At 56.7% G+C, this 14,757-nt stretch overlaps 3 protein-coding genes across 3 annotated transcripts; all 3 read right to left on the bottom strand.

Annotated features, from left to right (window-relative positions):
- Positions 1-632: 632 nt before the first annotated feature.
- Positions 633-2,085, bottom strand: K452DRAFT_304950 (uncharacterized protein; the record flags this gene model as incomplete). Its single annotated transcript, XM_033542854.1, has 2 exons — positions 633-1,806; positions 1,865-2,085. The coding sequence occupies 2 exons, from the start codon at positions 2,083-2,085 to the stop codon at positions 633-635; spliced, it is 1,395 nt and encodes a 464-aa protein (XP_033401655.1).
- A 4,532-nt stretch (positions 2,086-6,617) lies between these two features.
- Positions 6,618-9,408, bottom strand: K452DRAFT_220067 (uncharacterized protein; the record flags this gene model as incomplete). The annotated part of the gene is made up of 8 exons (XM_033536448.1): positions 6,618-7,112; positions 7,177-7,283; positions 7,342-7,421; positions 7,479-7,570; positions 7,624-7,716; positions 7,772-7,883; positions 7,953-8,970; positions 9,030-9,408. 8 exons carry the CDS (start codon positions 9,406-9,408, stop codon positions 6,618-6,620), a joined length of 2,376 nt encoding a protein of 791 aa, XP_033401654.1.
- Positions 9,409-11,072: 1,664 nt separating this feature from the next.
- On the bottom strand, positions 11,073-12,272 carry K452DRAFT_304948 (uncharacterized protein; the record flags this gene model as incomplete). The annotated part of the gene is made up of 4 exons (XM_033542853.1): positions 11,073-11,960; positions 12,027-12,090; positions 12,145-12,194; positions 12,258-12,272. 4 exons carry the CDS (start codon positions 12,270-12,272, stop codon positions 11,073-11,075), a joined length of 1,017 nt encoding a protein of 338 aa, XP_033401653.1.
- Between the last annotated feature and the right edge of the window lie 2,485 nt (positions 12,273-14,757).

Raw genomic sequence — 14,757 nt, 5'->3', positions numbered from 1 at the left:
AAAAGTAGAAATGGTGAGCGATAAAAGAAAGGCGCAGAAGTGAATAGAGTTTTAAGCGATAGTCGAGGAGGCTCTTCTCAGCAAGAGACCAGTGCGGTTTGTGTATCCAGACCCCAGAGAGCTAGCAAGTTCCAGCGTGCCAGACGGATAGTAATGAAATAAGTAACCTGCAAGCTGAAAAGACCCGGTCATAATGCATAACGCAACATTCACGGGCATTTCAGTCGTAGGCTGAACGTCCAAGTAGGTAGTCATCCTTCGAGTTGGTGACGTATCTTTGTGCGTTCGGGTCCAAGAGGGCCGCTCCCCCGGTAGAAGGGGGAGGGAAAGAAGCGAAGAGAAGACAGACGGATATTACTCCCCAACCCTTCCTTTTTTGGACAAATGATTAAGGAACGATGTAAGTGTGATATCAAGAGAACATGACCAAAAAATCAGGAGTATCGAGGTAAACGGGGGAAAACGAGGAAATTTTGCAGAGATGAGGGATGAAAAAGCAGACCAGATCCAACAAGCAAAGATGGAACCAAAGCGATTGGTTGATGTTCCCGAACGCCGGGCAAGCAAAAGCAGCGGCATAAGTTCAAAAAGACCCCGTGATCTCATCGTGGCATCGAGCTCTCCTCGGCCACTTACGAGTGGAAGAGGTCCCAGGCCCGCGCGCACAGCGCAATGAACTCTTCCTTCTTTCTCCGCTGCGTCTCCGGGCTGTCGCGGCCCTCGCCAAAGGGACCGCTCCGCTTGGCCTCCTGGCGACCGAGCGGCGGCGTGCCCATGTCACGCTCGTACTCTTCGCGTGTCCGGCGGCGGGAGCTGCCGCTGCGGAGCTCCGGGTTGATGCCAGCCTGCAGCGTCTGGCCCTTGTGGTCCCGAGGCGGCATGGGCGAAGGCGGCGTGGGGGGCTGGTGGCCGCCGTAGTGGACGATGCGGGGAAGCAGGTCTTCGCGACCGCCAGACATTGACTGGACGGCCTCCTCGGCCGACTTGTACTCGCGGGGCCTGGCGGCAAAGGTCTGCTGGGGCGGTGCGCTGGGAGGGAAGCTGGGAGAGGGAAGAGGCTGCTGCTGGTTGGAGTGAGAAGAGTGGCCGGGGCTGGTGTTGGTGCGCTGGGGCTCGCGGGGAGGCGCGGCGAGCGACTCGCCGGCAAAGACGTCCGAGATGGGGGGAAGGCGGTTGTTGGTCTGGTTGGCCGGGACGTGGTGGATGTGCGAGCTCTGCGAGAGGTTCGAGGGCTGGTTTGCGACTTGGCGGGAGAGGTTCTGGAATTGTGAGCCGCGCATGCCGGTGAAGGACTGGTTGAGGGGAGCGGATTGGATGACGCGCTCGTTGGCGAATTGCTGGGCCGAGGGAGGGGCGATCGAGAGACCCGGGGGCGGGCCCTTCCTTCTCGACGTAGCGGGGCCCTTGGCGTTGCGGAACGGGTTCACGGTCACGTCGACGTGCCTGACGCTGTCGACGTTGTCGAGGGTGATGTTGGTGGGCTTGCCGCCCTTCTGGCGGGCCTCGATGATCTGCCTCTGTCTGTCCCGCACGTCGATGCTCCTCTGCAGCTGCTCGCGCATCGTGGGGTCCTGGGTGTGGAAGCCGGGCGACAGGCACGCCAGGCCGACGTCCTGCATGCCGAGGCCGGCGCTGTCCTTGGCGGTGAGGGAGCCCGAGGGCCGCGCGCTGAGGGCGCCCGAGCCGGCGTACATGTTGTTGTTGGACAGATCGAGGCGGCGAGGGCGATGCCGCGAGGCCGTGGGCATCTCCGGCGACGTGGGCTCTTTCTTTACGACGATCTTGGGTGCGTGCGAGTTTCTTGTCCTGCAAGGCAGAATAAGCAATCATGCGCACTCAAGGCCAAGCATTGGACGTGACGTACGAAGTGGGAGAGCGCTTGCTCTCGGGCATTTGCCTGTGTGCGGAACCATTGCTAGAGGTGGGGGAGCCGTGGTTGGGCGACGACCTCGACGACTTGGCCGAGGGAGTTGCTCCGTTGGAGGGAGCGATTGGGGCGTATCTCGATGAGTGGGCGGTGGGCTGCTCGATCGAGGGCGGCGCAAGCGGCGCGGTGACGGGCGGCGCAGCGACGGCGGTAGTCATGGTGTGTGTGTGTGTGTGTGTGTGTGTGTGTCGGCGGTCGCACAAATCGGGGAGGAGCCAGCCGGGGCGGGCAGCAGCAGCAGCAGTGGCAGTGGCAGCTGTGGTTGTGTGGTTGTCGTGGGGGTGTTGGGAGAGAAAAGACGACGACGATGTGGCGGAAAGGCGAGGGTTGAAGTCGGGAGGAGGGAGTGCTTTGACGATAACCGGCCAAGCACTGACAGGGCAGGGGTCAGGGAGGAGGGGGAATTACGGTGTTTGGCCTTTTGCGCATGCGGCTAGGATGAAACGAATTGGATACAGCTTGGGCGAGTCTGCTGGATGTGATTGTGCCACTTTAACTAAGCCAATACGCCCACAGACAAGGGCCCGACTTAGCTTGTTTCAGCGGCGAGCCGACAGCCAAGGCCTCCCCACCGCGACACAGCAACCAAGAGTGCATCCAAATTTCCGCGCCCTCGCCGCCCGCGATACAATAATCTCGTGCTGCATGGCTCCACCGCGCGCGATAAGAGGGGAGATTTTCCCCCAGTGAGATGCCTGTTTCATGCAGTGCCCGCCCAACGCTGCTGACTGGCCCCAGGCCCGTCTCGCTTGCAACGCGACCCGTCACATGCAACACTACGTGCGTACGAGTGTAGGTAGTTGGTTATCGAGTTTGCCTGCGGATTCCAGCCTGCCTACATACTACATGCTACATGCTACATGTGCCCTTACGCGTGCCAATCTCACCGTGCTGCCAAAAATAATCCGATGCTCATCTCCAGAGCCCGTGGCCCGCGCGCCTAATGAAATCCTGGGGACGAGTTTGATTATATTATTATTATTGATCCTGAACGCCAGAGGGACCTAGAAGCTAGAAGCCCTACTACTCGTACATTCCCGTCTCTCCATCCTCCCCTTCCCCTTCCCGGCAAGCAGAAAAGACCCTGCGTTGCCTCCCTCCCGAACCCCGAGGAGCCGCAATTGCACACAGGCCCCCTTGACCGGTGTCGCGGTCGTTGGTCGCTGCCTCGCACTGACGACCGGACGATGTCGCAATACCGCACATCGCGTTTCAGGGTCGCCGACGGCCTGGTTTGCCCTGGTCTCCCCTAGCCGGCCCCTCGTGTGTCGATCGAGCTTCTCTTGGCATACTATCGGCGTGGTGTTGCTCGGCGAGTCATCGCGCTGATGTGAAAGCTGGCCTCTCCTCACCTCGTGTCAGCAAATTGTGAACAAAACGCCGCAAACCTTGTTGTTGTTGTTGTTGTTGTTGTTGTTGATGTTCTTCTTCTTCTTTTTCCTTTTACATTGTTGCTGACTCCGCCCCCTCCCCACCCGCACACCCCCAGCCGCGTCCGTTCCATGCATGCGACAAGGCCGCGACACGCCTGACGCAACGCAAACGCAAACCTGTCACCCAACGCGTGGCAGGCCCTGCAGCGGTGAGCGGGCGTCCCCATGGAGAAGAATATTGGCTCGGAATCGCCAGCTCGAAGAAAGGGCCAGCAGCAGGCAAAGCAGGCAATGAATATCACCGGCGATGATGTTATGTGTTATGGACAGGGCTGACCGGCGCGTGGTGGGTTTTTCTATTGCATTGGACAATCGTCGCCGATCCTGCTCAGCGCTGCCTCGTCCATCCTTGCTGTGAGAGTACCCGCGCCGCCGCGCCGGCTTTCCAAGACTGCTACTGTATGGCCGGCCTGGCGATCGCTGCGTGTTGGTGCGGCCGCCGTCGGTCGGCCAGTCACATGGGCGCCGGCTTCCCCGGAAATCGCGACGGGCGGATCGTTTGAGAGTGAGACGTCCCTACCTACGAGTATCAAATAGTTTTAGTCTAGGTATATCCGCCACCTGGCACGCCCCTCCTTTTGTCTCCGACTCAAACAAACACCCAAACAACACATTCATCAACTCATCACTCATCCCCACCCCCGACCGCCGCCCGCAGCTCCCCCGAGACGTCTTGAGGGCCGTGCTCCCAATAGCCTCGCAGCCACCCACCTTATCGCTCGCACACGTCGCAGTTACCAGCCGTGCGGGCGGGCGGGCGCCGCCACCGCACTACCACCACACCAACCAACAAGCCAACCAATCCCCTCTTCCTCTTCTTCCTCCTCCCCTCTCCTTCCTCCATCTGGTGCCTCCGCCATCGGCGCGCACATACACACACACAACACACGGAGCCGGCACCCGCCCCCCCATCCAACGCCCGTGTCTCGGAACCCTTCGCACCCGCGACCCGCGCCTGCGCCGATGTGTTTCAGCGCGCGAGCGCACAGCCATGCGGGGAAAGGAGGTCTAGTGATGAGGAGGGGCGGGCTGGCCGAATCGAGTAATAGGTACGTGGGTAGATGATGAGCCGCATGACGAACGCCGACCGGGATGTGTAAGAGCGGTCCCACGCACGGAGGCACGAGGAAGCTTGGGGTTGGGGGCTGCGGAAGGCTTATTGATGCTGTTGTTGCTGATGCTGTTGTTGCTGATGCTGTTGTTGCTGATGCTGCTGCTGATGCTGATGCTTTCGCCCTGTGAGCTGAGGAGCACGTAGGTAGTAGGGTCGTCGCCTGCTGCAAGGGCGATGCGGCGCTTCGGGGCCGGGGCCCGTGGGCGAGCTACGTAGGTATCTAGGTGGGCTGGTCTGGGCTGGGCTGGCTGGCTGGCTGGACGGTTGCTAGTGACTCCGTACGCCTACGGTACAAGTGGCTGGCTGGCTGACAGACAGCTACAACCTCCAACGCGCCCAGACAAGCACGCACGCACACGCACACGCACACCAGCCCCCAAAAAAGGAGTATTGTAGCAGCCCAGCCCAGCCCAGCGCACACGATCACTCATCACGCAGATTCCAAATCCGACTCGCAACACGCCCGGCCCAGCGATGCGCGTCCCCGCCCGCGGTAGCAGTGGTGGTGGTGGCATAGACGCGTGCGTGCTTCTGATGCTCGCACGCACTCGCGCACGCGCCGGCGAATATGACGTTTTCCCCCAGCTCCATATAGAGGTGCTAGGTTGCCTTACCTGCCGCGTAGGTAGGAGGTACGTGGTAGGTACATACTGACTGTACCTGGGGCTGGGTTCCCCGTCTCTTGCCTCTTGCGTGCGTGCCCTGGCTGCCCCTCATCCCTCACTCCCGGTGCGGGCTGACCGGCGACAGCGCTGGCACGGCTTTCGTTCGTTCTTCCTTGCTTGCGTCTGTGTGTCTGTGTGTCTGTGTCTTGCGTCTGTGTCTGGGTCTGTGTGTGAAGAAGAAGTCTCTAGAACAATTTACTGCCTCAGCCACTATTGTGCTCGCTCGGCGCGGCCGCTGAGGCCGCCTGCCGCTCCTCTACTGCTGCCGCCACTGCTACCTATTGTACCTAGCTAGGTACCTGGCTGGCTAGCTAGGCTGGGCTAGGCTGGGCTGGGCTGGGCTGCTTGCTGGTTAGTAGCTGCTGCTGCGCCAGCGCGTACGCAGCGCTCTTGGGTGGGTGGGTAGGTATCTCGGCGCAAGGTGTAGGGTATAGGGTGGAGGTATGTAGGTCTGGTCACCCGTCCGCCCAGGAAGGCAAGTATGTAAGCAGACAAGCAAACGAGCCCTGCCGCGCCATCAAGCTGTCAACTCTGTGTGTGTGTGTGTGTGTGTGTGTGTGCACCACCACGAGCACCACGAGCACTACCAGAGAAGGAGGAGGAGCACCAGCACGTCCACAGCGCGCCCTGCCCCTACCCCTACCCCTACAATACCTACCCTGGCCGCCGTTCATGCACGACATACATAGCACCTACGCACGCGCGCCGTCGTTAGCCTCCGTGCGCGCAGGGCGGGGAACGGTCGGACTTGTACTGTACCAGCAAGGCAGCAGGACGGGGACCTACAGCAGGGACGTATTGTACAACGATAGGAGGCCGCAGACCAAGCCAGACCAAGCCAAATCAAGGTCAAGGCCAAGGTACGAATTACATACAAAGCTGGTTACCTACCTACGGAGAGAGGAAGGAAGGGAGGGCGAGGCCCGCGCAGGCCCGCGCAGGGAGAGAGGGGGGTGGTGGCCTTAGGTATGTATAGCGCGCCCATCTTATAGCGCGAACACGAGGCGCCGGGGGTACCTAAGTGTTTATCGACGACGACGACGAACGCAACGAACACGACCGCACACGCTCAAGTATTGGCTACAAGCGCCCCTAAGCGCGCGACGCGACGCGATTGGCCGACACGAAACCTGCCATTTTATTTGTTGTGCGGTTCATGCGCTGCCAGGCCGTCGACTCCGCCGCTGCCGCTGCCGCCGCCGCTCGAGTCCTCCCTGAATGCGAGGTACCTAGGTGGTAGAAGAAGAAGGGGAAGATATTCGTTCGAAATACTGCCTACGCCCGCTCTGACTGCACTGCTAGCCTGTCCGCCGCTGCCTGTGTTCTGTTCCCGGGTAGCTCCCTTGATGCTTATAGATTGCGTGTATGCAGGGCGCCTCTCCCCCACTACCACCATTGCCGCCGCCGCTGTCATCGCTGCAGCTCGCCGACCCCTCCTCCATACGACGATACGTACTCGCAGCGCCCGCCCTCACCGCTCACTCCGTCCTAGGCCGCTTGCTCGGGCTCGCAGACCCGCGCGAGGGCGTGATGCTGAACATGCCCAGCGGCGGCGCGCGCGTAGGCGTGCTCGTCCGTCCCACCCCCGTGGCCGGCGAGGGCGCGCTCGTGGGGTGCGACCTCACGCCATTGTTGCCCGCCCCGCCGCTGCCGTGGCCATTGTGGCCGTCCCTGTCGTCGCCAAGGCCTCGGAGCGGCGCGGAAAGCAGGGCGTTGTTCCGCTCGTGAGCCGCTGCGTTCAGCCTCGCCTTTTCTTGCCGTTCGGCGTCCTCTTCCAGCTCCCGCGCGTGCTCTTCGCGCCATTCCTCCGTTTCCTCGAGCAGCAGCTCGATGACTTGGCTGCGGTGCTCCTCGAGCATGTTCGGAATGTCCGATTGTGGTGAGCGGATGAGGTTGCCGTATTTCTTGCGTAGCTTGCGCTGTCGACTAGGATCCCACGCACCGTGGGTATCTGACACGAATATTGTCGAGTGCTAGATGTGCGCCACAAGGTTAGTGGATTCGATCTTGGCTTGCCAGCAGCCAGCAAAGACTTACTGCGTGGTACCAATTTCCGATGTAATCGTCTGTCAATTTTTTGATTGATTGCAATGGATTGTCGGCGAGGAAAGCGATGCAGTGCTTTACTGCATCGGTGCAATGATCTTTAAGCGCAACAACTGTTTAGGTCATCCGGGCGTTCTTATCGAGTGGGGGGCATACCGTTTTCACCTAACAGGTCGATGATCCCGGCATAAGCGGCACCGACGCCCATGAAGAAGATGCTGGTGTTTTCACCAAGCCTTTCGGGGAGCATCTGATTAGCCAGCGGTCTCAGAAAAGGACCTTGGAATGCTCACTCAATGTAGTTCTCCCAAAGGTACGACGCAAGCTCCTTTGTAGCATGTGCTCGTTTATCAGGGTCGTCTGCTTCCACATAGCCAGCTGGCCCCTCGAGTAGACGTCAGTATGAACCACAACAAAGTGCAGGGATATCTTCCTTACCTCCAGGTCTGTGATGTACTTTGGAATGTTTACGTCTATAACGCCAAAGTGGTTTTCGACAGCCCATTCCACGTAGGTCTTGGTCACATCAGTCTTTCAAATCGCGAGTCAGCGGATATAGAGCGTCGTTCCGCAGTTAAGAACATACCACAAAGATATTATGCAAATCAATATGGTCTGACTGCGGATCACGGAGCACGGTCGTCTCTGGAGGCTCATGGAAAATGACAAGCAGAGGACGTTTACCGTCAAAGTCTTGCCTGGTGTCTTGGTCAGAAAAATTCATCCCATATGTAAAGACGCGAAGCAACGGATCTGTGAAAACTTACGTGGCAAGCACTTGCTTCTGGAATGACGTTGAGATCCTGTCTCGGATGATACATAACTCTGTCATTCTGTGGGCTTGGAAAAACTCCTCGCTGTCATTTGCACGCACAATATCGTGCATCCTTCGTGGTTTCAAGCGGCTGACATAATCTTGGTCGATCGTCCGGTATGAAGACATGCATTTCCAGAATGGCGACTGCGTCCTCTTCACCAACTCGACGGTCTCATATCCGAAGCGCGAGGGCTCAATGTCGCCCAACCGATCCGGAGGCTCGCCCATAAGTGTGCGAGTAACTGCCAATGCCGACTTTGCAATCGAGCGTAAGTTATAACCTCCTTCAAGGCAGACCACAATCTTGCCTCTGGCTAGAGACATTAACATGTGGGTCATATGCGCATAGCACGGCGGCGTGACATGGCATTGCCCTAGCCTGTCACCTTCTGCGGCATCAAACCCAGCCGAGACGATGACAAGGTCTGGGTCGAACTCAACAGCAATTGGCATCACCACTTGCTGAAATGCGTACATGTAGTCGCCATCGCCCATTCCTTGCCTGCACCATGGTATGTTGACGTTCCTACCAAGTCCTGGGCCTTCACCGTTGTGGTGGTGGTCTCCATAGGTAGTTGCCGGGTAGAAAGTACCATTCTTATGGACGTGCATAGAGATATACAAGACGTTCGGGTCGTTGTAAAATGCTTGTTGCACACCATTACCATGATGTACATCCCAATCCAAAATGAGGATCTTGCGGCAATCCATGGGGAAATCCTGCTGGCAGACTCTGGCGGCTACGCAGACGTTGTTGAAGAAACAAAACCCGCCAGGTTGGTTGTGTTCGGCGTGATGTCCCGGGGGCCGGATGACTGCAACGGCATTCTTCACGTGCTGGGCAACGACAGCTCGGGCTGCTTCAATTGCTCCACCTGCAGACAAAGTCGCGCAGAAGTAGGTGGTAGGGTGAAGATAGACCGAATCCAGATCCCGGGACATTTCGTTTAGGAGTTCTTGGGGGTTGTCTGGAAAATGCGTCAGTTACAAGATCTTTCCACAGTCACCGCTTCAATCTGCCACTTACGAGGCAGGCTCTTGACCCAGTCATAGTGTTTTTTCGAATGCACCAAGCAAATCTCTTCCTCAGTAGCAGGTCGTGCGTTAATCCTCCAGAGAGCGAAGTCTACGTCTGCAACGGGATTGCCAGGCGTCTCAACTAGACCTGCCTCGGCGAGTTCTTGGAAGATTTCCAGAATTCGCCTTGGATCTTCAGGATGTATATCATCCTCGTCTAATAATGCATCTATTGGTTCGGTGTGAAACCTCATGCGAACGTCATAGACGATACCTGTTTGGTTCGAACTGTACGGTAGCGCGTCCACCTTTGGTTTGCGACGGATGGGGATCGCAACCTCAACTCTTCTAAACGGCGGTGGTTTCGCGCGGTAAGTATCGTCATCCATTACTTCTGCTCCGGAGGATGAACCGTTGACGTCTGGCATTGGTTCGCCATTATCACCAGTAAATGGAGCGAAAGTTGGCGAGCCTTCTTGGCCTGTGACTTTCTTCAGGGCAGCTGGGTTGATGCTAATGAAAGGAGGATCAACGGTTTCGGCGGCGCCGTTTGCTTCGGTCGACCGCAGGATAGAGCCATCATTCTCGACAAACATTCCGTCGTCGATATTCATATTGGCTACAGCACCGGAGCCTGAGATCTTTACAGCCGTGACCTGTACGTCATTTACGCATGTTCGGCCGGAGCTCTTGCTGGAAAGCGCTAGCATGAAGACAAAGCGTTTAGCGGAAGTGAAGTGTTGGGCACGCGAATGATCTGAACATGGTCTGACGCGGGCGGGGAGGCGTGTCAAGGATGGGGTACTATGATAAATGTATGTGATAGATACAAGAACAGTAGCTTACCAGTTTGGTGACTATGAAAGAGAGGTGGGGTAGAGATGATTGCAGCAAGGGATGGGTTGGTCGACAGGCGCGTCTCGTGACGTGGAAATTGGGTATCAGTAGGCTGTGTGCGAAATGTTCTTTAAGACATAAGTCAGCTTTTTTGACTGAGCTTTCCAGTCTGCTCCAAGGCCGACTGCTGGTTCAAAGCGACATGCGTCCAACATCTAGAACTGATGGCTGGTTCACCAAAGCACGTAACGAACCGAAGCGCGTGGTTGTATGCAATGCCAATGTCCGCAGCCACAGCTGGAGAGATCTTACCTGAATGATCCGATGTATCAGGTTCCGACCAAAGTCTTTGCCACGAAGACTGGGTGTTCGGAGGACGGACTGGTGAAGGTGTGCTTGGTGTTGCAATGGGAGCTGGCTACCCTAATCGATAGCAGATCGCCGAGAATTATGCGAACGGAGATGGAGGTCGCGCACGTGATTACTCCCTTTTTATAACCCCGCCGACCCAAGAGAGCTTTTCCGACAGTTTCAGGTCATGTACTTGCAATGTGAATGTGTTGACTACAAATACTTCAATGTACATTCCGCAATCCCACTAACAATTGCAGTGGTTCGAGATCGCCATGATTGACATTAGTTGATACGACAACTACTCCATACGATCTACAAGATAGAACGTCCAGAAACTCTCTAAGACATCATAAGCTGTTGAAAAATGTTGATTCTTTTTGATCTATTATGAGTTTGTAAAGATGGTTTTGGTGATATCGAAGTTAAATCCAACGCAATCTATAGGCAATTCGAGTCAACACTTTCAGTCTAGTAAACACCAGCAATTCGCGGTCTGTTTATAATACTGAGTACATGGCAGAAGTTAGGTATAGAACGAACAGTTCCACATGCAAGTTCTCTCGTTGCTGTGCCGCCAACTTATATATTTCACGCATGAACTGTGCTTGTCGTCACCTAACGGGATCGCCGATTGTTATCTTCTAGGAGACCCTCAGAAGACCCTCTTTATAATCTTTCCGGTTAGGACTTGGTTGACATGAGTCACTTCACCGGAGCATTCATTATCCGCAAAATGGTGCCAAAAAACAATTCAAATTTTGATATCTATACATTTCCTCCATCGTACTAACTCATCGCTCATGCTGAGGCCATTAAAGCGGACCTACTACGACCCGCGTAATGGGTCATTTTGGTGGGGTATTTAGGCGTTGCCGTCAACCTTGGCAATGTAGGCAAGGAGGTCAAGGACACGGCGGGAGTAACCCCACTCGTTGTCGTACCAGGCGACGAGCTTGACGAAGTTGTCGTTGAGCGAGATACCGGCCTTGGCATCGAAGATGGAGGAGTGCGAGTCGCCGTTCATGTCAGAGGAGACGACGTCGTCCTCGGTGTAGGCGAGAATGCCCTTGAGCTGGCCCTCGGCAGCAGCCTTGACGGTGGCCTTGATGTCGTCGTAAGAGGCGCCCTTCTCGAGGCGGGCAGTCAGGTCGACAACGGAGACGTTGGGGGTAGGCACACGCATGGCCATACCGGTGAGCTTGCCGTTAAGGGAAGGAATGACCTTGCCGACAGCCTTGGCGGCACCGGTACTGCTGGGAATGATGTTCTGAGCAGCGGTACGGCCACCACGCCAGTCCTTGGCGGAGGGACCGTCAACGGTCTTCTGGGTGGCGGTGTAGGAGTGGACAGTGGTCATCAGAGCCTCAACAATGCCGTACTTGTCGTGGATGACCTTGGCGAGAGGAGCCAAGCAGTTGGTGGTGCAAGAGGCGTTGGAGAGGACCTCAATGTCGGACTTGTAGCTCTCGTTGTTGACGCCCATGACGAACATGGGGGCATCAGCGGAAGGAGCGGAGATGACAACCTTCTTGGCACCACCCTTCAAGTGGGCCTTGGCCTTCTCGGTGGTGGTGAAGACACCGGTGGACTCGACGATGTAGTAGGCACCGGTCTCAGCCCAGGGGATGTTGGCGGGGTCGCGCTCGGTGTAGAAGCGGACGGTCTTGCCGTTGACAGTCAGGTCGCTGCCGTTGACCTCAACGGTGCCCTTGAACTGGCCGTGGGTGGTGTCGTACTTGAGCATGTACGCCTGCAAAGCCGCCGTCAGCACTGTTTCTTGTTCCGTCGGTGTTCTTTTTTCCTAGTGTATACATACAGCGTACTTGGGCTCAATGAAGGGGTCGTTGACAGCAACGACGGCGACGTCATCGTGCTCGATGCTATAGCTCAAAGTCAGTCATGCCCGGATTCGGAGACGGCGGCAATCAACTTACGCGTTGCGGAAGACGATACGGCCAATGCGACCGAAACCGTTGATACCAACCTAGATTGAAATGTGAGTCGGGGAATAAAGGCAGGCGGTGGTGGAGGTGAGCCCAGCTCGTACCTTGATGGGGGCCATGTTGATTGCTAATAGATAAAGGTCAGCAGCTGTCCTGAAGCTTGGAGGGGTAGGCGGCCAGGCTCACTTTTTGGGTGATGGAAGTGAGTAGGTTGAGGAAGGAGGTTGATGGATGTTGTTGTGGATTGAGTCTCTGGGAGGAGGGGTAGCAGGCTTTATGTTGTTGAGGGAAGAGCTTTGTGGCTGCGAAGTGGGGTGTACTTATGCGTTCTCGGAGGGGCAATGTTAGTTTGCGTATTGTATTTTCAGAAGGCAGTGACGTGATAGCTAACTCCTTCCGTGAATTCGCGCTGATTTTTTATGCAACCTCAGGTCATCTATCGTGAACTCGAAACGCAGGGCAAGCAGCGAACATCTGATATCACCACTGCAGCAGCTGTCGCCCTACAGGCCTGATCGCCGCCTGCTCCCCCCGCACAGCTGCCGCGGAACTGGGGGAGCGCCCTCTCTGCACCCGAAATCGCCCGGCTTCCCGAACGCCTCGCGAGCCTGTAGCGTTCCATATTTCCGTAACGAATTCTGAGCTTGGCACGCCAGTGCGCCCGCCCAGCACCACCAGCGTTGAGGGTTGGCGTGCATAAGGCGCTCTTGTGCAGCGTAACGAATCCTCGTACGATAGCCCGCGCCGCTCGAGCAGCCAGAGCGATTTCGCTCATTGCTTAGCCAGCCCAGTCTTACCATGTCGAATGACCCACCGTCGTGCCATCGAATGCCATCGACCGCCGGCCCAACGTGTTTTGCTGACTGACGTACGATCGGCCCGCCCCTGGACCCGTAATTTACCTGCAGATAAGGCGATGAGTCGATGCGCTCACGGCATCTTCGTGGGTCTCGGCGATGCGGGCGGTGCCGAGCCCAGGGCTGAGAAACAGCGCAGCTCCACGGGTGTCACGATATCAGGTGCTGTAGCACCACCTCGTGTGTGGCGACACGGCTCGTCCACCATGGTATAAGACCGGCGTGAGTCAAGTGGCGCTGGCGCGCCCGCCCTTACAACCTACGCAACCACTCTTCATCCCCATCATCACATTCACAATGACCCGGATTCCAAATTCACTCACAGGTGGCATCAAGAGGACGCGCCCTTTGGCTCGCCTCCCCACCATCACGGACCTCAAGGTCTTGGCCCTCCGCTACAATTTATCCTTGTCCGTTGCAGGTACGCCGCCCGTGCTCTCTCGTTAGACTTACCCCGTCAGTTTGCCAACCCGACGCAGGCGCCGGTGCCTTTTGGAGCAGAGCATACGACTTCTCTGATGTCGACTTCGCCGGCGAGCAGCAGCAGCAACATGCGGCGTCGACCAGTCCAGGCAATTCACGCGAGCACTGATTGAATCCTTGAAACGTCACTCGCTTCCTTTCGGTCGCTTCCTTCGATCGCGGCACCGACGCCGATGCCTTGCCTTGGTCTTTTACAATCGTTCGATCGCACGATATGCGCAGTCACTTTTGCGATTTTCTACCAAACATACGTAAAATATGGGTATTACGCAGGGACTGCACCACCTTAGCACATTTGCCCTCCACCAAGTCCGCGGTTGTCTCGTTCCGCCGTTTCCCGCCGCACCCCGGACCTCGGGCAACGGTCACTGGATGGATGTATGGAGGAGCTGGCCGTATGCCCTTCGGCTTTTCGGCGCAGAGGAAACTCTGTCCAGCGACTGAATGTCCGTGCCCAACCTGGCGAAAGCATTCATTATTAGGACCTTCAAAAGATTTGGGATGTTGATTGGGTAAAACCAATTGAGCGGGCGAACGAGGACACATCATAGTGCCGATCAAGCGTATGATTGGAAGAAGCTCGCAGTCCGGATGAGGGGTCCCGCGAGGCGACGGGATTGACGCTCATCTTTTCCACTCCACAACAATCGATGCGAGGGCGGTCAAGAATACCCGGCTAGGAGCTTGAAGCTGGAGAGCAGTGTCAGAACCGAAAATCGTTTCCCTACTCTCCATTTGACCCAGAGGTTTACCCGAGGTCTATGGCACCTGATATAGCTGCACCGGAATAGTTGTTGATGGCATTTGCACGTTTAAGAGGCCAATACCCCTTTCCGAAGCTCGGTGAGCTGGTATTCTACAGCGGAATGTGTAGGCACAATTGAATGCTTGCGATTTGGGGCAATGCTACGTGTAGCGATCCACAATATGGCTTTTGAAAAAGAAAATTGGTCTGCCAGAATCACCAGATTTTGAACTTGAATTTTGGGACCGACAACGCAGGGGCTGTCGCATTTTCCGGGTCCTTTGCCCTTCGTAATACCCCTCACTATCTCCGAAACTTGCACTGAGAGGAGCCGAAACCTGATAGAGAGCGGCAGCAGCATCAGCAGCAGGGTGTACTGTACGAAGCAATCCGTAAGCGGCTTGCTGCAGCTAAACCCGTTCCGTCATGCTTCTTCTGCTCTCATCTGATAGGTCGCTTGGGCACCATTGACACCTCGGGTGGGTCTGCAGACACGTGCAAGTGGTTGGGAATACATGC

This window comes from Aplosporella prunicola (assembly GCF_010093885.1).
Source record: "Aplosporella prunicola CBS 121167 unplaced genomic scaffold K452scaffold_3, whole genome shotgun sequence".
Taxonomy (NCBI): Eukaryota; Fungi; Ascomycota; class Dothideomycetes; order Botryosphaeriales; family Aplosporellaceae; genus Aplosporella; species Aplosporella prunicola.
The sequence above is the reverse complement of the archived record's forward strand: the minus strand, read 5'-3'. Positions and strand labels throughout refer to the sequence as shown.